The sequence below is a fragment of the Lithobates pipiens genome, unplaced genomic scaffold, assembly GCF_037356315.1.
Source record: "Lithobates pipiens isolate NorthernLeopardFrog02 unplaced genomic scaffold, aLitPip1_a1.2 Scaffold_18, whole genome shotgun sequence".
Taxonomy (NCBI): Eukaryota; Metazoa; Chordata; class Amphibia; order Anura; family Ranidae; genus Lithobates; species Lithobates pipiens.
Window position 1 is genome coordinate 342506102 of NW_027507758.1, and position 23529 is coordinate 342529630.

General features: G+C 41.5%; 1 protein-coding gene across 2 annotated transcripts in view; it reads right to left on the minus strand.

The window, feature by feature from the left end:
- Positions 1 to 23529, minus strand: part of RIMS1 (regulating synaptic membrane exocytosis 1) — a 460575-nt gene that overhangs the window by 398983 nt on the left and 38063 nt on the right. Inside the window, exons 2-3 of one of the 2 annotated variants that reach the window (XM_077487395.1) lie at positions 20534 to 20877; positions 12399 to 13255 (exon numbers count right to left, since the gene is read on the minus strand). In XM_077487395.1, the coding sequence (XP_077343521.1) occupies positions 12399 to 13255; positions 20534 to 20874 (1198 nt within the window). In that variant the 5' untranslated portion in view covers positions 20875 to 20877. Of the gene's footprint in view, positions 1 to 12398; positions 13256 to 20533; positions 20878 to 23529 lie in introns of those variants that run through there. The other variant, XM_077487390.1, reaches the window with a different exon arrangement.

Genomic DNA, 23529 nt, shown 5'->3' on the forward strand with positions numbered 1-23529 from the left:
TCACATGATGTAAACAGAAGATCGGTAACTTTTTTTTTCGGTCACCGGCTTCTATATAAGGAACATCGTTCCCAAAGAGGCACCAAGACATCTCATCTGTGCCAACCAGTACTGCCTGCCAGTGCCCACCAGTGTAAATCAGAGAGATACAGGTATAGAACAGCATGTCTGTGCAAATTTGTTGTGCCACATCCTATAAAAACTACAAACAAGAAGAAAATCCCTATTGGTGGACTTTGGAGGCACGTACACCCATATAATAGAGTACAAAACTATTTTTATTTATACAAAATATGTATATACATAATCACAAAAAGAATGAGAACGGTATAGTACAAAACCATTAAAAATAAGAAAACAATGTCTCTAATGCAGAGTTGAGCACCCATACACAATAAGGTGAACCAAAACACTCGTTACCCTACGCGTTTCAGAGAAATTGTACACTCCTTCATCAGGGGTAGATGTGGAGTACATGAAACATAATTCTAATAAAAACACAAATGACAGGATATTAGGTAAAGAGGCGGACATATAAGTAATGTAGATTAATCAAAAAAGTTGTTCCCAGTACTTTAATAACAAAATATGCAAATATGGTCATGCAATGTCTTATGAATTAAAAACAATTAGGTCGAATAGTCAGCTGATATGGCCTTTCAGTGTGTTGGGCTTCACATATGTAACTCGATAAAACTGATGAATTGCAATAATTAAAAAAGATGTTAACAAAATGAGGGGGTCCTGTAGGAACCACCCCACCGTGGAATGTCAGCGGACATTTCATCTGGGGCTTAAAAGCAAGCGTCTCTGCTTTGTTGTGGGGGATGCAACTATACATCCCTACATCAACCGTGATGAATAAGGCATTATCAGGGATCTGTAAATGCTCAAGGATTTGAAGAAAGTGTAGTGTGTCTTTGATAAAAGAAGGTAAAGACATAACCAGAGGTTTCAGGAACTCATCAACAAGTTTGCTCGCATTATCGCTTATAGCCCCAACACCCGAGATGATGGGTCTGCCCGGAGGATTTTTAATGTCCTTGTGGACTTTAGGTAGAGCGGAAAAAACCTGGTCTGTCAGTGGGTGGAGTGGGTGGGGCACCGCTCCGGTGCGTGTGGGTCCGCATGCGCGCTGTGGACGGGGCCACGCACACACCGCTCAGAGGGGCGTGCCGACCTGGGACCCGATCTCGCCTCCCTTACCGTCAGCTGCCGCAATAAACTGTGGATTATTTGCATATTTTGTGATGTAAGTACTTTTTTGATTAATCTACATTACTTATATGTCTGCCTCTTTTCCTAATATCCTGTCATTTGTGTTTTTTACTAGAATTATGTTTCATATAGTCCACACCTACCCCTGATGAAGGAGTGTAAAATTTCTCTGAAACGCATAGGGTAACAAGTGTTTGGGTTCACCTTATTGTGTATGGGTGCTCAACTCTGCATTAGAGACATTGTTTTCTTATTTTTAATGGTTTTGTACTATACCGTTCTCATTCTTTTTGGGATTATGTATATACATATTTTGTATAAATACAAATACAGTTTTGTACTCTATTATATGGTTGTACGTGCCTCCAAAGTCCACCAATAGGGATTTTCTTCTTGTTTGTACCAGTGTAAATCAGTGACACCAATCAGTGCCCACTATCAATGCCCAGGAGTGTCACCTATCAATGCCCACCACCTAGCAGTGCTGCCTATCAGTGTCACCTACCAGTGCCCATCAGTGTCCTTTACTGCCACCTGTCAGTGCCAACTATCAATGCCAGCTATCAGTGTCAACTATTAGTGCCCTTTAGGACCACCTATCAATGCCATTCAGTGCCACCTCTCAGTGCCCACCAGTGCAACCTCTATGTGCACACCAGTGCCGCCTCTCAGTGCACACTAGTGCCGCCTTGTCAGTGCCTATGAATGCAGCCTATCAGTGCCCATCAGTGCCCGTCAGTGCAGCCTCATCAGTGTACATCAATGAAGGAGAAAAATTACCTGTTTGCAAAATTTTATAACAAAATATAAAACGGTTTTGTATTTTTTTTTTTTTTTTAACAAAAAAATAAAAAACTCATAGGTGATCAAATACCACCAAAATAAAGCTCTATTTGTGGGAAAAAATGCTAAAAATTTGTTGTATGACCGCGCAATTGTCATTCAAAGTGTGACAGCGCTGAAAGCTGAAAATTGGTCTGGGCAGGAGGGGGATTTAAGTGCCCAGTAAGCAAGTGTTAAACTACCGAAACACTTCAAAGGCAGATGTTCAAACAATTTTTTTTTCTGTTTTGGATAGAGTGGGGGGGGGGGGAGGTGTTTAGAAACCCTGTTGACGTTTTATTGCTAAGTGGGGCTCTGTTAGAGGGATTTCCTATAATTGCCTTTCTTTCTGTACAATTTTACTATATAGAGACTGCCACCCAGAAAATAATTTAAAAAAAAGAATATTAGGGAAGGTAAGGTTAGAACCCAAACAGATTGTTATTGTTGTATACATCTCCTTACTTCCTGTTTGGTAAAACCTTTGCCAGCAGGTCATAAATTGCGTTATAATCCCTTTAATGGAGCACAGCATATCCTTAGTAACCGAAAAAGTATTCCAACTCTTCCACACTTCCAAAGCTAAATTTAAAAGAGTATATTGCACATACACTTTACAGTTTAGTGAAATAATCATTATTTTGATAACCTAAATGCATGCAAATCAATTAAAAAATAAACAGCTTATCCTGCTGCTAAGAAATATCTGTTCACATTTCAAAATAATGATCTGTATACAAAAGCTGGTGGCCATTCAATAAAGTGGAGCGTAATTCAGATTTCTATGTGTTACTTTTTATAAGCGTTATTTTCAGCAAAAAAGAAAGTGGTCTTTGAGTGACCTCTAGTGGTCAGTTGGAGAACATTTCAAGAAGAAAAAAATCAAACAGTCTGAATGAAGCGAGTAGGCTTATGATATTATATATGATGTGTGTGTGTGTGTGTGTGTGTGTGTGTGTATATATATATATATATATATATATATATATATATATATATATATATATATATATATATATATATATATATATATATATATACACTGTGTGTAGACATCTATTACTTGCATTGTCCAAATACCTCAGGATTAATTTTTTTATTGAATGTAGCTGCAAAAGTGCTCATTTAGTTACTAAAAACGTCAGTAAACATTAAATGTAAATATTATTTTTGGTGTTATGCATAATGGTTTACTTACATTTACATTTAACACTGCTGCAAACAGTTCAAATGTTCTCGTAATAAAATACCTAGGCAGCACAGTGGCCTCTCTGCCCTGTACCAGCAAATCCCAAACAGGACACTATCTGTATGAAGTTTGCATGTTCTCCCTGTGCACCCAAAATGGCTGCTTCATCTCCACTCTACTTCAAGCCACCAAGGAAAAGAATGCTAAACAAATTAAGCAACAAATATAAAAATAACTTATTTTTTACATTAAATTGTCCAAAACAATTAAAGCTGAAATTCATCTATTTTTCTTTTCTGTACCGCTTTGGTGACATTAGCTACCTGATGAAGTATTGTCCACATTGTGCAGGCATCTGGATGTCCTGCCTTCTTCTTGTCTCCTGACCTTCTGTTGCTACTGGGATTCATAGTTTTGGGCTCCAGGCTTAGCTGCTGTAAAAAAGCTGTGCTAAGGAAGCAGCCCTTGAACCCTCCCATACCTCGCAATTTTCTGAGACACGAAGGAGGGACGGTAAGGCCCAAACCTCTGGTTAAACAGATTTCGCCACTACTTTTTCTTTTTATGGCTTCTCATAATAAAAAATGCAATCATTTCAGAGGTTAGTTGAAAGGTTTATTTACTTACTTTTGCCGAATTATACAATTTTAATAGGAGTCTATACATCAGACTAAAAGGAGGGAGAACTAAGGAGGAATGAAGGAAAGAAGGACTTGGCTCCAAAAGACGGGCAATTCCTTTAAATGAGGGACAGTTGGAGCTATGCTGTTTGTAATGCTCTAATACAAGCACACTTTTGTGAGTATATCGCTTTGTTTTGTATTCATTTAAGAATTGTTATTAAGGATCATGCACTAGGTCTGTGGGCCCTCTGATTTATTTCTTATGATTATAGTGAATGCAAGGTCCTGAATTTAGTAATACTTTAACCCTAAATGTGCCAGACGTTTACATACAAGAGGGAAATGGGCATCTCTGCAATGACAATTCTTCCAGAATCCATCTGTCTGCCCGAAGTGTGGCATACTGGTAACTAAAGTAATAAAAATGTACTGTATTTATTGGCGTATAACACTCACTTTTTCACCATGAAAATCTGGTGCAAATAGCGTGTGCGTGCTATACACCAATATTACATTTTAGCTGCCTTATTTAAAATGTATTTTTTTTCCTGGAACTTCCCTCTTAAAATGAATGTGTGTGTTATACACCTGTTATACGCCGATAAATACGGTACATTAACAAAAAAAAACTTTTAGCTAATATCCATATCTGGGAGAGGTTTTACCCTACCACACAGCACGGCCAGGTTGGTGACTTGAATATTCTTAACTGCAGTTATGGAAAAATGCTAGGTCATTTCTCAGCTCCAGTCTGTGATTAAATAGTAAAGGAAAAGCAGAATGATATAGTTATTCCTTTGGTCTCTTCTTCTGTTATTATGTTTCTTGCATGCCTGGTTGGCTCCTAGTACTGCCCCTCCCTCCCTAGTCCGGGTGCTACCTTGGAAGTAAAAATAGGTGTGTTATTGCAAGCAAAATTCAGGTTCATGCATTTGCTTGAAGCTCCCATCTTTCTTCAAAGTAGAGCTTTAATATACTAGTCCACCTAGTTACAATTGTGTTGGTAATCTATTTAACTCAATAATTCTGTTAACGTACAACTTTTAATGCAGGAGGGTTCACAAAAACAAACCTTCTTTTTCAGGTACAATGTCCACTTTAAGACTTGAATCCCCAACCCTTTTTCTACAATTGATATTGTCACACCATATTAATGGATTGCCTGTAATTCTTCATAAACACAACTAGAGATTCTAGCTGTGAGAGAACTTTGTTACACAATTTTAGCAAACTAGGTCCTTTAGGTACCACCCTCCCAGTGTCAGCATGGCTTTGGTAGCATTCAGCACCAATACTTTTAAAAAATATGTCAACCCAAGAGTTTATATTCCTGATATGTGCATGCTGTAGCATAAAAAAATGATCCTGTTCTCTTTGTATTGCTTCCCTTGTGTGAAATGCCTAGTGTTCCTGCCAGTCCCTTTGCTTTCCTATTTAAAAATGACCACACGAGGCATGAGGGCACAACATGGTTAGTTTTCTGGATGTGCTGGGAACTTAGCCTTTCCCCTCCAATAATTATACTTGTGCTGAACACCCCTCAAAGCCATTCACGGGGAAGATCAGTGTGCTTTAGGTATTTATAATGTATATACAAATATTTTGCCCCTCATGAGGGTTTACATATAATTTAACACTAAATAGGCAACTAGGTGTTCATAGATAAACAGGTCCAGGTTTCAGCGTTAAATCCTAAGATTAGGGCTTTTTCAATGAAAACACTTTATATTGTGTTTGTGTGTGTGTGTGATGTTAAACATTGACGTCAGATAGCTTTTTTTAAAGATATTTGGACAATCTGACAAGTTTTTATTGATTTTATCAAATTGTCAAAGTGTAGGTCAGCATACCCAAGACGCAGCAAAAGGGACTTTTTCCAAGGTATTTCCATACAACACATTATTGGGACAGTTAGACATTTTTTGATCTTCTTACATTATCCCTATGCTGGAAAATGACACAAAATGAATAATGCCCTGTACACAAGATCGGCCTTTTTCCAATGGAAAATGTGCAATCGGATCTTGTCGGAAAATCCGATTGTGTGTGGGCTCAATCAGACTTTTTCCGTCGGAAATTTCCGACACACAAAGTTTGAGAGCAGGATCTAAAATTTTCCAACAACAAAATCCGATTGTTAAAATTCTGATCGTTTGTAGACAATTCCGATGGGCAAGACAAAAGCTATTGGCTACTGCCCTCTTTATAGTCCTGTTGTATGTGTTGTATGCCACCTCGTTTTGAACGAACGGATTTTCCGACAACTTTGTGTGACCCTGTGTATGCAAGACAAGTTTGGGTCATAATCCGTTGGAACAAATCAGATGGATTTTGACGTCATAATGTCCGACCGTGTGTACAGAGCATTACAATGCAATTGGTAAAAACAAGCCATTAGGGACTTTGCTAAATCTGATAGTGGTTCCAACTTCTCAACACTAACCAAAATGTGAAAAAAAAACTCTTTCATAATTTATAATATATATCATTTTATAATTTAACCACTTTCAGACCGGACCAATTTGCTGGTCAAAGACCAGACCACTTTTTGCGATTCGGCACTGCGTCGCTTTAACTGACAATTGCGCGGTCGTGCGACGTGGCTCCCAAACAAAATTGACGTCCTTTTTTTCCCACAAATAGAGCTTTCTTTTGGTGGTATTTGATCACCCCTGCGGTTTTTATTTTTTGCGCTATAAACAAAAATAGAGCGACAATTTTGAAAAAAACGCATTATTTTTTACTTTTTGTTATAATAAATATCCCCCAAAAATATATAAAAAATTATTTTTTTCCCTCAATTTAGGCCGATACGTATTCTTTTACATATTTTTGGTAAAAAAAATCGCAATAAGCGATTATTGATTGGTTTGCGCAAAAGTTATAGCGTTCACAAAATAGGGATAGTTTTATAGCATTTTTATTAATAATTTTTTATTATTTTTTTTTTACTAGTAATGGCGGCGATCTGCGATTTTTATTGTGACTGCGACATTGTCGGGGACCCATCGGACATTTTTGACAAATTTTTGGGACCATTGTCATTTATACAGTAATCACTGCTATATAAATGCAGTGATTCCTGTGTAAATGACACTGGCAGTGAAAGGGTTAACCAGTGGGTGGCAGTGTAGGGGTTAAGTGTTCCTAGGGGTGTGTTACTAACTGTGGGGGGGTTGGGCTTTCATTTAGTGTACACTGATCTCTGCTCCAATCACATGGAGCAGAGATCAGCGTCACTAGTTGCTAGGCAGAATGGAAAAATGTTGTTTATACAGCATTTCCTCCATTCGGCCGCTCCGTGAGACGATCGCGGGGATGCCCGCGGCGATCGAGTCCGCGGGTCCCCGCGACCGGACTCACGGGGGGTCCCGACCAGCGCGGGAGCGCGCCGCCGGCGGCGCGCTCCCGATGGCAGGGCGGCATCGAATATTGGACGTACATGTACGCCAATATGCCTGCCCGTGCCATTCTGTCGACGTACATCGTCGTGCGCTGGTCGGGAAGTGGTTAACATAAGGTTACGTGATACGGGTCACTTTTCAGGGTCAGCCTAAAAGATAAAAGTTTCACACTTGTTTTCTTTATAATCCTGTACTACTGTATATTATGCGTTTTGCTTTAAAATTACTTAACTGGTTGTTACCCACCCCGCCGTGCGGCTCTCGTTCTGGGACGCTCTTGCGCCGCGTCGTGTTACTAGGACACGGCGTGACCCCAATCTCTGTAAAGAGCTGCGTCCGTAGCTCTTTAACCATTTGGTCGACTGTGTCCAATCACAGCCAGTCACATGTAAACAACAAAGTGACAGTAATTGGCACTCCTCGCCTCATGCTGACAGAGTGGAGGAGAGGTGATCAGCGGCATCTCCACGCATGGGGACATCTAGGAATGTAATCAGGGCACTGATCATCAGTGCCCTGATTACAGTATAGCAATACAGTGTCACAATACAGTGCCCACCAATGCCAGCAATCAGTGCCCAGCAGTGGCAGCAATTAGTGCCCACAAGTGCCACCAATCAGAGCCCATTAGTGATGCCAGTCAGTGCTGGCAATCAGTGTCGCCTATCAGTGTGCCCACCAATGCCCATCACTGCTGTTGATCAATGCCTATCAGTGTCGCCCATCAGTGCCACTCATCAATGCCCATCAGTCCCGCCTATTCATGCTACCTATCTGTGCTGTCTATCAGTGCCCACCAGTGCTGTCTATTAGTGCCAATCAGTGTACATCAGTGCCTCCTATGAGTGTCCATAAGTGCGGCATATTAGTGTCACCTCATCAGTGCCCATAAGTGCCGCCTCATCCGTGCCAACAATGCCCACCAGTTCACCCTATCAGTGCCCATCAGTGCGGCCTCATCAGAGCACATCAGTGAAGGCAAAAAATGACTTAGTTACAAAATTTACTGACAGGAAAAAAGTAAAACATTTTTGGTCTTTTTTTTTTGTAAAATAAAAAAACCCATCAGTGATTAAATACCACCGAAAGAAAGCTCTATTTGTGTGAAAAAAATAATAAAAAATACGTTTCAGTACAGTGCAGCATGACCGCACAATTGTCATTCAAAGTGTGACAGTGCTGAAAGCTGAAAAATGGCCTGGGCAGGAAAGGCGTGTAAGTGGTAGGCAAGTGGTTAAAGGGGTTGTAAAATCTGATTTTTTTTTATCTTAATGCAATCTTTAAGTCTGACCACAGATTTTCTATTGGATTTAGGTCTGGGCTTTGACTAGGCCATTGAAACACATTTACATGTTTCCCCTCAACCACTCAAGTGTTGCATTAGCAGTGTGTTTGGGGTCATAGTCCTGATGGAAGGTGAACCTCCATCATAGCCTCAAATCACACACAGAGTGATATAGGTTTTGCTCAAGAATATCCCTGTATTTAGCACCATCCATCTTTCTCTCAACTCTGACCTGTTTCCCAGTCCCGATTGCTGAAAAACATGGATGGTGTTCTTTGAGTGATGTGATGTGTTGGGTTTGCGCCAGACATAGCATTTTCTTTGATGGCCAAAAATACAATTTTAGTCTCATCAGACCAGAGCACCTTCCTCCATATATTTTGGGAGTCTCCCACATGCCTTTTCGTAAACTCAAAATGTGCCATTTTGTTTTTTGCTGAAAGTAATGGTTTTCTTCTGGCCACTCTGCCATAAAGCCCAACTCTATGGAGTATACAGCTTATTGTCGTCCAGTGTACAGATACTCCAGGCTCTGCTGTGGAACCTTAGGTCTCTGTGCTGCCTCTCTGATTAATGCCCTCCTTGTTCTATCCGTGAGTTTTGGTGTGCAGCCGTCTCTTGGCAGGTTTGCTGTTGTGCCGTGTTCTTTCCATTTGGTTATGATAGATTTGATGATGCTCCTAGGGATCATCAAAGATTTGGATATTTTTTATAACCTAAACCTGTACTTCTCAACAACTTTGTCCCTTACTTGTTTGGAGAGTTGCTTGGTCTTCATGGCAGTGTTTGGTAAGTGGTGACTCTTGCTTAGGTGTTGCAGTCTCTGGGGCCTTTCAAAAAGGTGTGTATATAAGTAATGACAGATCATGTGACACTAATGCCACATACACGATCAGACTATCCAGCGGACCAGAGTCCGCCGGACAATCCGCCCGTGTGGGCTCCGGAGGACTTTTTTTTCCCCAAAAGTCTGGCGGACTTAGAAAGTAGTTTTGACTAAAAAATTGTCCGCCGGACTCCGTTGTCTGTGTGCTAGTCCGGCGGACTTTTTAAATGATCTGACTTTTCCGCACACAGAGGAAAGTCCGTTCATTTTGAACGAGGCTCCAGGTAGCCGGGACTAGCGAAGGAGGTCAGTGTTGCCGCCTTTGGCGGTGAGATTGATACGTCGCTGGCCCCGTCACCTGGTATGGACTTAAAGGGGAAGCCCTATGCCGAAAAAACGGCGTGGGGGTCCCCCCAAGGCCTATATAAGACCCTTATCTGAGCACGCAGCCCGGCCGGTCAGGAAAGGGGGTGGGGACGAGCGAGCCCCCCCGAGCCGTATAAGGCCGCATGCCCTCAACATGGGGGGGTGCTTTGGGGAAGGGGCCCCCAACCCCAAAGCACCTTGTCCCCATGTTGATGAGGACAAGGGCCTCTTCCTGACAACCATGGCCGTTGGTTGTTGGGGTCTGCAGGCGGGGGGCTTATCGGAGACCGGCAGCCCCCTTTAATAAGGGGCCCCCCAGATACGGCCTCCCACCCTATGTGAATGAGTATGGCGTACAATGTACCCCTACCCATTCACCTGGTGAAAAAAATGTAAATAAAACACAACACAATGTTTTAAAATAATTTATTGCACAGCTTCGGGGGTCTTCTTCCGTCTTGGGGGGGTCTTCTCGCCAGACTCCTCCACTATCTTCTGCTCTTTTGCTAGCTCTTTTACTAGCAAAGGAGCCTGGCTTTCTTCTTCGTCGCCACCCGGTGGTCTTCTTCCGACTTCGGGGGTCTTGTCTCCCTCTTCGGGGGTCTTGTACCCCTCTTCGGTTCTTCTTGCCGGGCCTCCGCTTTCTTCCTTTAGCTCTTTTACTAGCGGTGGCCTGGTCTTCTGTCGCCACCGCCTCTTCTTCCGACTTCGGGGGTCGCCGCTGCTGTGGCCGCCTTCTCTTCTGCTTCCTGGAGATGTTGACTTGACATTGTCTCTAGCCACAATGACAGGGACGTGTTGCGCAGCGACTTATATAGGGACAATGGGTGGGGTCACCGGGTGATGTTCCCGCCCATTATGATGTCACAGTCCCAGCATCCTCAGTGGAAACATTCTTCCTGCTCTCCCACTCCAATGAATATGCTGGCAGAGCAGAGTAGCTGCCACACCCCTCATCACAATCTTCCTCGGGAAGATTTATAGCACAGAGAGAGAGTGGTTTGTTTGACCTGTTTAAGATATGGGCAACATGGTACCTTTTAGACAGTAATATTCAGAAAAACTCTACAACTAAAAATGGAGGCTGGTAATGCAATGACTACGATGCTTAAACTGTTAAGTGGCAATAAAAGGAAACCTTTCTTTAGAGAAACAGACTTCTAATTCTGCAAACATTAGCTGCCTGGTTGTTATGATGACCCTCTGGCTTCGATAACTTGAATCATTACAAACATGGAGATGAAGATCATTAAATTTACTATGGCTTTCTGAATCTTCATACTGTATCAGTTATAGTATAATATTAAAGCCAGTAGGTTAGAATAATAATCAGGAAACCAGCATGTTCAGAAGAAAGCATGCAACAGCAGTCTGTAAAAATATGTCAGGAGCAATAGTTTACTGTGAAAGATAAAGCATTGCTTGGGTGTTGAGTTAAAGTGGTAGTAAACCCAAAAACAAAAACTTTTGTTATATTGCAGCTTCCCAGTTCTTAGATGTGATGGATACATTATTTTCATTTTTTTGATTTTTATCTTTGTTTTCACCCGGTGATCAGACCAGTAACTCTAGTATTTTGGTAACTCCCTTTACCAGACCAAGCTATCCAGTAAAAGTGGCGGTTAGAGGGCTGAGACAAACTTTTTAACACTGACAGGGTGCTTATAATGGTCAGCCTTTTTCCCCCATTTACATAAAACCCTTATCCCAAAAGAAAAAAAAATGCCTAAAAGTATTAGTTGGGAGTTTTTTTTTAGTTTAAATGTGTTAGTCCATTTAAATTTCCTAGTTCATTTAGCATTACCATCTCCACAGATTGACAATGCTGCTGTCCAAGGTTATCTCAGTTGCTCCTCCATTCAGGGTGGAGACAACCTAGGACAGGAACTGTGTTATTGACTGGATCACCAGGTGAAGATAAAGGAAAAAAGTCTAAAGAATGAAAAAAATAATGTAGTCACGACATCCAATGATTTGTAAGCTGCAATATATCACATTAATGTTTTTGGGTTTTAATATCACTTTAAGTGTTTCGATAACAGTACATGGTAGGTTATGGTCATAGCATATGGTGGAATATTTCATCTTTTTTTCTCAAGCTTTTGTAACATTCTCTCTTTTTTTTGGAAAAGGGATGAGTGAGAAAACCAAACCAACAATATTACATTTTGGATTTAATTTACGTTGGGTAGAGATACAGAAAACAATTTCCCTTTTAACTATGAAGTGCAACAGCAATGGGAAACTACAACCTATGACAAAGATATCAGTGCTAAGCTCATACCAGTAATAAGATTAATAAAAGCTTTATTTCCATTGTTGCTGTAGAGTAAAGAATACTACTATCTATGCATAATGCTACTAAATTAAAATCAAAATGTGTAAATTTGCGTATCTATTTACCACTTTTCCTAGCTAAAATACATTATACGATATTTAAAACTGGCACACCATTCTCTTACCTTTTAGTGTTCAAAACATTTTTATTTAAGTTTTTAATTTGTCCATATGGCAGAGAAGGATAATGAGATACATAGTTCAAAGTCTATAAAGTATATAATGGGCTAGAGTCCTTATGTTAGATATTACAATCATACATAATAATAGTGGGTCATAAGCCCAGGGGTTCAGTGATAGATATGCATTGAAGAAACAACACTCTTACCTTTTTCACTGACACTTTCACTTTCTATTTCCACATCTTCACAGCTTGTATATTCCGGTGTTGATGCCCCTTCTTCTTCTGAACTACTCACAGACATTTGTCTCCTCTTTCCACCTCTCTTAGATCGATGGGGCTTTGGTGGGGATGGCCTTACAGATTCAGACTGATCTGAACTAAGTGAATCATTCCTTGACATTGTCTCCATTTTTTCACGGTTTGCTTTTCTCATTAAAAGAGCTGAGCTGGGATCTAACCGACTTTGTTTTTTAAATGAATCGTGGTTTTTCAATTCTACATGCTCTGGGGGTACAGGACTGTGTCTGGGACTTGGAGGGCTGTGATTGGACACTTGTTTGGATTTAGAAATAGGTTCGTCACCATTTCTATCAATTGAATATGACTGATGACTTTCCAGAACTGTTCTTTTATCCTGGTTTACTGGTACTTGTGAGTTTTTCCCTAGTTTGTTCTCAGGAACTTCTGTTTCTTCCAGTTCTGCATGGGGTAGGGAAGCATCACTGTGCCTCCTCTCATGCCGTGCCTTTGAAACTTTAGCATGTATACGCATTTGTTGCTCCTCTGGCTGTGGTTTTACAGGATATCTAGCTAAGTTAGGGTCGCTCCTATACCGAGTCTGATAATCATCATCCAGTCTTTGCTGATCATCTTCTAAGTTTGTTCCTTCCTCTAGTTTTTCTGGAATGTCCTGGGATCTCCCCTTTCCTAATTTTCTAGTCTCTCTCCTTTCTTTATGTTCATCAGGATATGCCTGACCTTGTTGATTTAACTTCTGGGCTCTCTTTCGTTCCCCTTTAAAGACTTTTCCATTCTGTTCTGAAACAGCTACAGTCTTCTTTCTGGAAAGAATTGAACCAATATATATTTAATTTTTAAGTACAACTTATTTTTATTCCATTACAAAAGAGCAGTTATTCTAAGCAGGAATATAAAAGATTCCTACACCACTGACTATATTTTATCTAGGACAGAATGTAGTAGTATTTGTCACAATTGATAATTTTAGTATCCTAACCGCTTAGAGGGGGACCCTGCGGACCCTTTAAGGGCTTTAGAATGCAGGGAGGTGGGATAGGGCTTATGGTCATTTGACTGCTGCGAATGGCTGTTACGGCGGACACATGATCGGAAAGCTCCCGGATGCAAGCAGCAAGCGGGAGCTTTCAGTTACCCGTCTGTAACTTTGCTGGGAGAGAGCAGGGTGCACACTCTCGTCACAGCTCTATGGGCAATACTGCACAGAAATATGCGGCCGCTCGGGGGCAAAGGCCTGGCCGACGAGAGGCCACATATTTGTGTGCACTTATCGCAAAGAGGTTAACTCTCTATGTTTAAACTTATTTGCTATGTCTAGACAAGGGGTGTCCATTGTGCCTGACCTGGTAACAGTTTCAGGGGCACAATGAGCGGAGCGGGCAGATGGCAGGTCCCAGTCCACTCTGCATGTGCAGAGCGGACACAGAGACAGCCTGCTCTACTATATGGGTCCTCCAATTTTATCCGCACAGATGGAAGGGGACAGATCTCCTTTTTTTTTTTGCGGATCAGACTGGAGGTAGGCAGGTGTAAAAAGTCCACCATAGAGGTGAATTGAGGGTCCAATTGGGTCTGCCTGAAAAATAGACAGGTGGACCTGATTGGACCGATCATGTGAAAGGGGCCTAAAGCTGCTTTCACACCGATGCACTGTGGTTTACCTGCACTGCAGGTGCAACGCAGTGCACCTGTGGCTTTCCTGCAGGTTAGTTGCACTTTGCCTTACAATTCTAATATATCCTGCAGGTGTGGTGCACTTTCAGAAAGTTCACCAAACCCACAGGTAATAACAGAAGTCTAGTGCAGGAAACCTGAAGGTGCACTGCACTGCACCTGTAGATTAGTTTGAAAGTAGCCCAGAGTAACCAGTGCAGAACTAGAACATGATATGCCCATTGCTATGTGATTTTAACCTCCCTGGCGGTACGATTATTTCGGATTTTAGATGCTAAAAGTGGTACCATTATTTTGCATGAAAATTTGGCGTTTTATATTGTAGTCCAGTAATTCTTAGGAATAACTCACTTAAGTCTGTCCAAACCAGAGTCTAGCAGACATCCCGGGTATGATAAAGTTTGAAAAATGAAATCATAATTTATAATATAATAAATAACTATAAATAATTATACCAAATAATAATATAACAATAATAAAAATTATTCAATAATGTAATCAAATCAAAAACACTGAAATTTGCTCAGTTGCAGAATTGTCACTGTCATTACTTTTCAGTATTTGATGACGGATCTCCCCACAAATCGTTATCGCTCAATTCTGCGAGTGATTCTAATTTATTATCGCTGTTTTCTAGCTGGTCTAAAATCATTTTTGATGTAAAGTGACAGTTTTGGTTGCTATGGACAATTTCCAGTTTCCAGGCATAAAGAACAGTTTTTATATTATAAAACTGCATGCAGGACACTGGGCAGACCACTAGGGACAAAGGGGAGGTGAAATAATTACATACAGCAATGTAATCTGTAAGATTACATTATACTGTATGTAATGTGTGTGTTTTACTTTTTGAATTTGGCGCCGATCTCCATCCCCGTGTGTCGCAACGCTCGCAGGGAACGGAGATCAGCTCCGTGATGATTGGGGTGGAGGACGAGCCGCTCACACAGCGGGGGGACATCGCTGGATCCAGGGGAGAAGGTAAGTAAACCTTCCCTGCATTCAGCGATGCGGTACCGAGTCTGGCTCGGGGTTACCGCTTTTGGTACAAAAACTCCACCCCGAGCCAGACTCGGGAATACCGCCATGGGGGTTAATTAAAACAACTGACCTTTAGGCTGGGTTCACACTGCTGCGGGGGGAGATCCGGATGTGATTCGCACCGCAAATCACATCCGATCTCCGTAGCGATGAGAGTTCAGCCATACAGATAGTATGGCTGAATTCGCAGCGCTCCCGCAGCAAACTCGCACGGGACCCTTTTTTTGGTCCGCAACAGAATCGGATCGCATGGTGGTTCACACCATGCGATCCGATTCCTGTGCGAGTCGGCAGATCGCACTGCGATATGCGGACGGATCTGGGGGTGTCATTAACATAACATTGACACTCCCAGCCGTCCGCATAGGGCAGTGTGAACTGCCGGCGGGAGGTGTGCGATGCGGGAAAACGCCGTGGATTCGCGGCGTTCCCGCATCGCAGCGGTGTGAACCCGGCCTGAAACACAATCTTCTCTTCAGGAATCATCCTGCAAGTATCGCCAGCTGTTTCCCAGATGGAGTCTATTTGGTTTCACTCCGCCTGTGGCAGGAGTCGGCACTACACAAGAAGCATCAGCTCTGCTCTCTACTGCAGCCGCATGCTTCCTCTACTCCCGGCTCTATTCTCCACACTGATGCTCTGGGATGGCGGGTCAGGAATGCGCAATCTTGTCTTGCCGACCCACCATTCCAGAGCAGAATGTCACAGGCCAGTGGCTGGGCATCCCAAGTCTAGACAGTAGTGCACAGGTTTGAGTAATCTGGTCAAGAGGGGCATTTTGTTACCATAATTTGTTACCTTTATAAGTGAAACCTATTTGGTTGTTTTTAATTTTTTTTCGGTGAACGGAGATGCACTGGAACCCTCGGCTGTGAGCCACTCCATTCCTTGGTGTGAACCCAGCCTTAAGCCCCATACACACTATCAGATTTTCTGCTAATTTTTGTCTTCAGATTTACCAAAACCATGTAGTGCAAGGCCCTGTCTGATTACATACACATTGAAACTCCTAAGGCAGCAGAAAATCTGATGGTGTGTATGGGGCTTTAATCTTTGCTTCGCTGGAGTATTTCATGGTTGATAACAACACATTTTGGAGTTGATTTACTAAAGGCAAATCCACTTTGCACTACAAGTGCACTTGGAAGTGCAGTCGCTGTAGATCTGAGGGGAACATCTGAAATGAGGGGAATCTCTGCTGTTTTCTATCATCCAATCATGTGCAAACAAAAATGCTGTTTTTTATTTTCCTTACATGCCTCCCTCCGATCTACATCAATTGCACTTCCAAGTGCACTTATAGTGCAAAGTGAATTTTCCCTTAGTAAATAACACCCCGCCACCCCCCCCCCCCCCCTTTTTGTAAGCTTCTCGTTCTTGACTGATGGTGGTGGTATAAAAATATTTGAGTATTGGCCATGAAACGTTATTATTTGTGGTAGCATTCAAACTCTACAGACTGCTGTTATTGGTTAAATGTTGGTCCTTTACAGTGATGCAAGAGTTTTCCTTTTATACCTGCATAGAAATTGCAGTGGAAATTTTTCTTAGTCTTGTTCTTGTTTACTAGTCTTGCTTGTCTTTAATAGACCTATTAACTTCTGTTTCTTTATGACTTTCCAAATGGTAAAAATTGCAAGTATCTTTTGGTTACTGAATCTAAATCTTAAAGGCATTGTAAAGTCTCCAGATTTTTCACCTTAATGCATTCTATGCATTAAACGCTTGCTGACCAGCGTGCATCGATTTATGTCGGCAGAATGGCATTGGTAGGCAAAAGGGCGTACAGGTACGTCCCCTTTAAGAAGCAGTGTCACAGGCACGCGAGCACGTCCACCATGATCTCCATGACCGTGATCGCGGGTCCCGTGGACTCGATATCCACTGGATGCCCGCAATCGCCTCACGGAGAGGAAGAACAGGGAGATGCTTTTGTAAATAAAGCATTTCCCTAATCTGCCTAGTGACAGGACAGAGATCACTGCTCTCTGTCATCGAGAGCAGTGATCACTGTCCTGTGTGTTGAAGCCCAGCCCCCTCACAGTTAGAATCACTCCCTAGGACACATTTAATCCCTTCACGGCCCCCTAGTGGTTAACTCCTTCACTTCCAGTGTAATTTACACAGTAATCAATGCATTTTTACAACACTGATCCCTGTATAAATGATAATGGTCCCAAAATAGTGTCAAAAGTGTCTGATTTGTCCGCCATAATGTCGCAGTCCCGATAACAATCACAGATCGCCGGCATTACTAATAAAACATTTTTTTAGCTAAAAATGCCATAAAACTATTCCCTATTTTGTAGATATAATAAATTTTGCGCAAACCAATCAATATACGCTTATTGCGATTTATATGTAGAAGAATACATATCAGCCTAAACTGAGGGAAAACATTTTTTTTTTCAAAATTGTCGCTCTTTTTTGTTTATAGCGCAAAAAATAAAAACTGCAGATGCGATCAAATATCACTAAAAGAAAGCTCTATTTTTGTGAAAAAAAGGACATCAATTTTGTATGGGTAGATTGTCATACGACCGCGCAATTGCCAGTTAAAGCGGCGCAGTGCTGAATCTCAAAAAGTGCTCTAGTCAGGAAGGAGATAAAGTCATCTGGGGCTGAAGTGGTTAAGGTGAAAAACCTTGTGTGCTGCAGCTGCCCCAGAGCCCCCCTCCTTTTTCTTACTTGAGCCTGTCTGTTCCAGCGATGTGCACAAGCACTTCAGCCACTGTCTCTGTCCTCATTGGATAGATTGATAGCAGCAGGAGCCATTGTCTCCCACTGCTGTCAATCAAATCCAGTGACATGGGGGGCCGGGGCCTGGTCCTGCTGTCTGTGTCAATGGATGCAGCAGTGGGACTCGTGAGTGCACCTACACGGGTGCAGCCATGGAAACGGCTCCACGTGGGGGTACCCAATGAAGAGGCGGAGCCAGGAGCACTGCCAGGGCCCACTAGAAGAGGAGGATCAGGGCTGCTCTGTGCAAAACCTTTGCACAGAGCAAGTAAGTATAACATGTTTGTAATTATATTTTTTTACACAAACCTTTACAATCACTTTAGGAGGTTTTAGAAGTCGTAGAATGAATTACGGTCTGGAATAGTGTTTACCCAGAAGCACCATGCATAGGTATACATGTCAATTAAAAAGTACACTAACTCCTTTTTGTTTTGTTTTTCACAAAAGTGGAGTAACCCTTTAAATTCTGTGACCTTGCAAAAAACACTGGTAGATCAGTACAGGCACATTTTCTGCACATTAAAAATAAAAAAAGAATCTTCTAATTGTCCTTCCATTCCAGCCAAAATTCCAAAGTGCATTCAAGCTTTTATGCTTAGGCCGCGTACACACGGGCGGATTGTCTGGCCAACTAAGTTCGTCAGACAATCCGACAGACAGTCCGTCCAAATTTTGAATGAACGGACTTGACCACACACGATGAACAGACAGTCCGCTGAAAGCTTGCGCGATGACGTGTACAGCACGTACGACGGGACTAGAAAAACGACGTCCAATACACTGCAATGCAACCTTCGGCCGTGTAAATCCTTTCTGAGCATGCGCCATACTTAGTCCGTCCAACTTGCCTACACACGAGCGGACTGTCCGCTGAAACCAAGTTTGGACGGACAAAACCAAGTTTGGACGGACTGTATTACGGAAATTCTGAAAGACTTAGTCCGCCAGACTGTCCGCTGAAAAGGTCCGCTGAAGCCCACACACGAGCGGATTGTCCGCTGAAACACGGTTCAGCGGACTAAGTTGGACAGACAATCCGCCCGTGTGTACGCGGCCTTAGTCTTCTCACAATATGTTCCCCACAGATAATGTTAAACTTCTTCAGTGCAATAAGATCCTCCAGATAACCACTTTTTGTGCAAAAAAATAACTCCTTCAAAATGGGTTACTTCTGTGCAACTCCACTAGTGGAAAATCCCATAATTAGAACACTGCTCATCTTTTCTGCTGGACCTTATCTTTTAACTAAGGTCATGCAGTCTTTTCCCAAGAATTAGGACCGATCTCTCCTCCTTCTATCTTCTTTTTATATTGCTCTATGATAACTCAGAATAAAATATGTAGGACCATAGTGTTCTCCAAAAATAAAACAAAAGAACATTCACAATTTTCTGTGCCCATCAAGCACTAATGCCATGTACACACAAGCGGAATGTCTGACAGAAAAAGTCTGACTTTTTACGTCAAAAATTCTGACGGACCTAGAAAGAGAACATGTTCTACATTTATCCGACTGAACCAATTCCTATCGGGAAAACCGCTCGCCTGTATGCTGTTCCGATGTACCAAAAACGACGCATGCTCATAAGCAAGTACAAGACGGAGGCTATTGGCTACTGGCTATTGAACTTACTTTTTCTAGTCCCGTCGTAAGTGTTGTACGTCCCCACATTCTTGACGGTCGGAATTTGGTGTGATCATGTGTATGCAAGACAGTTTCAGTGGAATTCCGTTGGAAAAACCTTCAGAGTTTATTCCGACGGGAAAATCGGTCGTGTGTAGAGGGCATTAGAGTGATGTCATCACTCTAAGCCCCCACTTCACTTGCAGCTGAGAGTGATGTCATCTCGCTGAATGCCAGAACCAGGTAGGGAGGAGGAACTGCGCTTCTGAGGTAGCTCAGTTGTGCTGTCTGTTTTACATGCTGCAAAGTGAGTGCATGCTGTAAATGCACAGAAAAATTTGAGTGTTCTTAATTTTTGATAAAAGCTGATTTATGGAGTATGCTAGGGACTTTATATATATTTTATTTTGACCTATCACGGATGGAGAAGATAACAGGAGGAAAATATTGTAATTTTGGGTGGAATAGAAGGACACAGAGGGGATTATTTTTATTTAAATTTTCCATATACTGTATGTGCTTATGATTATTTTTTAAATTTGTGTATGTTATTGGTATAAGTGGCTAAGATCTGTGCTATAAAGATTTCAATAAAATCACTGTTGGTTAACTGGAGATGCTGGCAGCTTTAGTGAATGTTCTTACATTTTTATGGGATTTTTTATTACATGCCACATGTTTGGTCTACTTTGTCCCATTGTGATAAGCTAACCACATAAACAACAATTATGTATTAAAAATGTCATATGTAATTATACAATATTAAACAATTCAACAATTAGCCAGTTTTTTTCTTTAGGGAAACACCATGCAGTTTGGCTTTTTATTATCTATATATTCAATATATATGTTTAGTGGACCATACAAAAGCTAGAAATATCTCCAGATAACATTACATTTTTCAGTGTTGGAATTTAAACATTGTTGTAACAACTGACTTTGCACCATATAGCAAATAAACTGTTGTACCACAACAAATGGATTACTTTTTCTATCTTACCTGTCTCGTGGCGGTTCACTTCTCGACCTTGATGAAGTCTTCTGATCTTGAACTGCAGATGGTAGTGATGGTTCTGAACCCTTGCTACTATCAGATTGTAAACTAGGTGTTGAGGCGTCTTGGGAACCAGCTGTTGCAGCAGTACTTAAAGGAGTTTGAGATCTAGATCTCTCTTGAAGTCTTGCTTTCTTTTCTCTTGGTGAATCAGAGCCAGCACCAGTACCAGTATCACTTAGTGTTCCATCTTGGCTTGCTGGCTGCTGTGTCCCACTTCCAAAAAACCATGCACCTGATTTTGTAAGGATTTCTTGTTGTTTTCGGCACAGATTGCAAACCCACATAACCTAAATTAAGACAGAGAAGAGTATGAGTCACACTCATGTGAAATAGGCAATATTTTAATGTTCATATTTGGAATGTACCCTCATTTCTTTATATTAGATGAAAACATTTTACAAATGGATCCCTATGTTTCACTTTAGGCTATAGCATGTATAGATCCACTATGTTTTAAGAATGGCACTATCGTTGGTATTGTCCATGTATAGCTCTTACACACAACAATCATTTATATGTAAATTACCCATTTTCCTTCATTGGGTTAATTTCAAAATATTGTCAAATTAGCATTGCCTAAACATCTTATAGCACATTTTCTAGAAACTACCATCTTTATCTTAAAACTCAGATACACATTTACAAATACAGCTGAAATATCACAAGTTGATAGAAGCAACTACTTCTAAGAGCAGTATGGCCAAAGCTTTTTTGACCATACTTTTCTTGTGGGTCACAGGAGTGCCCTTACTTTTGCTCTCATCTGACCAAGAATCATTGATAGAGGGCTACTGTCCACTGTTAGCTGACATGGCAGAGCTGCTCCAGGCTCTGGAAGGATCCTGACCATATTGTCAGGATCCACCCTGCTGTCTGATTGACAGCTGGCTCTGCCTCCCAGCATGCAACCGAGAGCCAGAGCCAGCTGCACCTGCCCCCTCTACAGTCTGGTACTCCAGTAAGTGCTGGAGGGGCAGAGCAGACAGTAGTGACTGGCAGTCACTGCTCTCCACTGAGTGTGAATTGATCGCTCAGTTCTCTGGCTCAAAACCAGCGTGGGACAACTGCCGATGCTGTGGCATAGAGGTGAGTATGTTGGTTTTTTTGTTGACCCCATACTTATGCTTTCTAGAAATCCTCACAACATTTTTTTGTGGAGCAAGTAAATGTCAACCACAGTTTACACCACATTCCTGTAATGTGCAATTCCTGTAAAACTAACCAGTAACATATTACAGCTTTCTGAAAATGGTATTTTCTTATTCAAATATTTCTATTAGACACAATATTGGTGACAAGGGTGTACTAAACACTAACATAAACTGTACAGTACGGAATCAGATATGAGCTCTAGTTGTAAATTCATATACGGGGATATGGTAACCAGCTATGTTATAGCAGCCATGAGAAATAAAGTGTTGTACAGTCCACAAGTGTAAGCAAGATAAAAAAAAATGCTTTGATGAAGCTTTAACAGTTATCTTTTTTGTAGCCATGCTAGAAAATCTATAAACCAATGTAGGAGTTCTTTATTCATGTTAAAAGATACTTTACAAGGCAAACACAACATTTTAGATGTCTATTAAGCAAGATTATCCTGAATGTTTAACTGGCATACTTCTAACAATATTTTGACACAAAGCATAACTGTAGCTTTCTGTGCAGCCATTCTCAACCAGGGTTCCTTGGGACCATATGGATCCTCTAGAGGTTGCTAGGGGTTCTTTGAACTTTTGCTTATTGAACTCCCATCTAACACTACCTGTATAGCTTCCAATGCCAATGCCACTTGGCAGAGCCAACATTATGACAGCAATGAACTACTGAAAAGACAGCATTTTTTCCATTGATCCCCAATGAAATATGTTTTTCAGGGTTTCCCTGAGACCATACAATTGTTTATAAGGGTCTCTCTGTGGTAAAAAAAAGGTTGAGAAAGGCAACTGCTAAAAGTATGAATAGATATGCTAGTTTCAATGATTCAGAGATGGTTTATCACTGTAATCTCATACCTCCCAACATTTTGAGAGGAATGAGGGACATGAGGGAAACCATAAGTGCTTTTTTACCACTACTATTCCTTTATATTGGCTTTTAAAATGTACAAATAAAGCAATTTAGAAATTGGATGAAAGGTTTAGCACTGGGGAACACTTTTTGAAAGATAAAACATGCATTTTATATGCAACTATATAGATCAGACCAAAATGAGGGACAAATGAGGAGGAATGAGGGACAGAGGGACATTGCTCCAAATCAGGGACAGTCCCTCCAAATCAGGTACAGTTCTGAGCTATGTAATCTCAGCCCCATTGTTAAATTCACACTGCAAAGGTGCCAGTGACTACACAGATCTGTGCCATTTTCCTCAAAAGTCCAGTCATCAACACTCCAATTTAATCCTGACTAGTGATGGCCGAACGGTTCGCCCGGCGGTCGTTTCGCGGCGAATTTCCGACATTCGCGGTCCGCACGTTCGAACGCCTTTTTCCGTCGTTCGCCGCGGCGGACTTACGTGTTTAATGTATACAAGAACTTTAACCTTTGGTGACACGTTTATCATGTGATACAGGACAGCCAATTGAGACATGACAGCACATGGACACTTGTACATTCCCCCTAACCTATAAATACACCCGATCCGGTGGCCATTTTACATTCTTTCTTCTGTTAAGATAGGGACAGGTTCCTGTGTGGAGTAGGGAGAGATAAACCACTAGCTATTTGGTACACAAAAGTTCTTTTCAGGACTGGTATAGGTGTTAGGTGTTGATAGGTTTGCTGTGCTGCTGATTCTTGCAGCAGCCTGAGTGTCTTTTGTTAGTTTAGAGAAAGGGAAAGGACGGTGTATGCTACAGGGACAGCCAGATTAGTCTTTCATCATCATCATCATCATCATCATCATTAGCTGTTACTATCAAGGTCCACAAAAGAGCTGT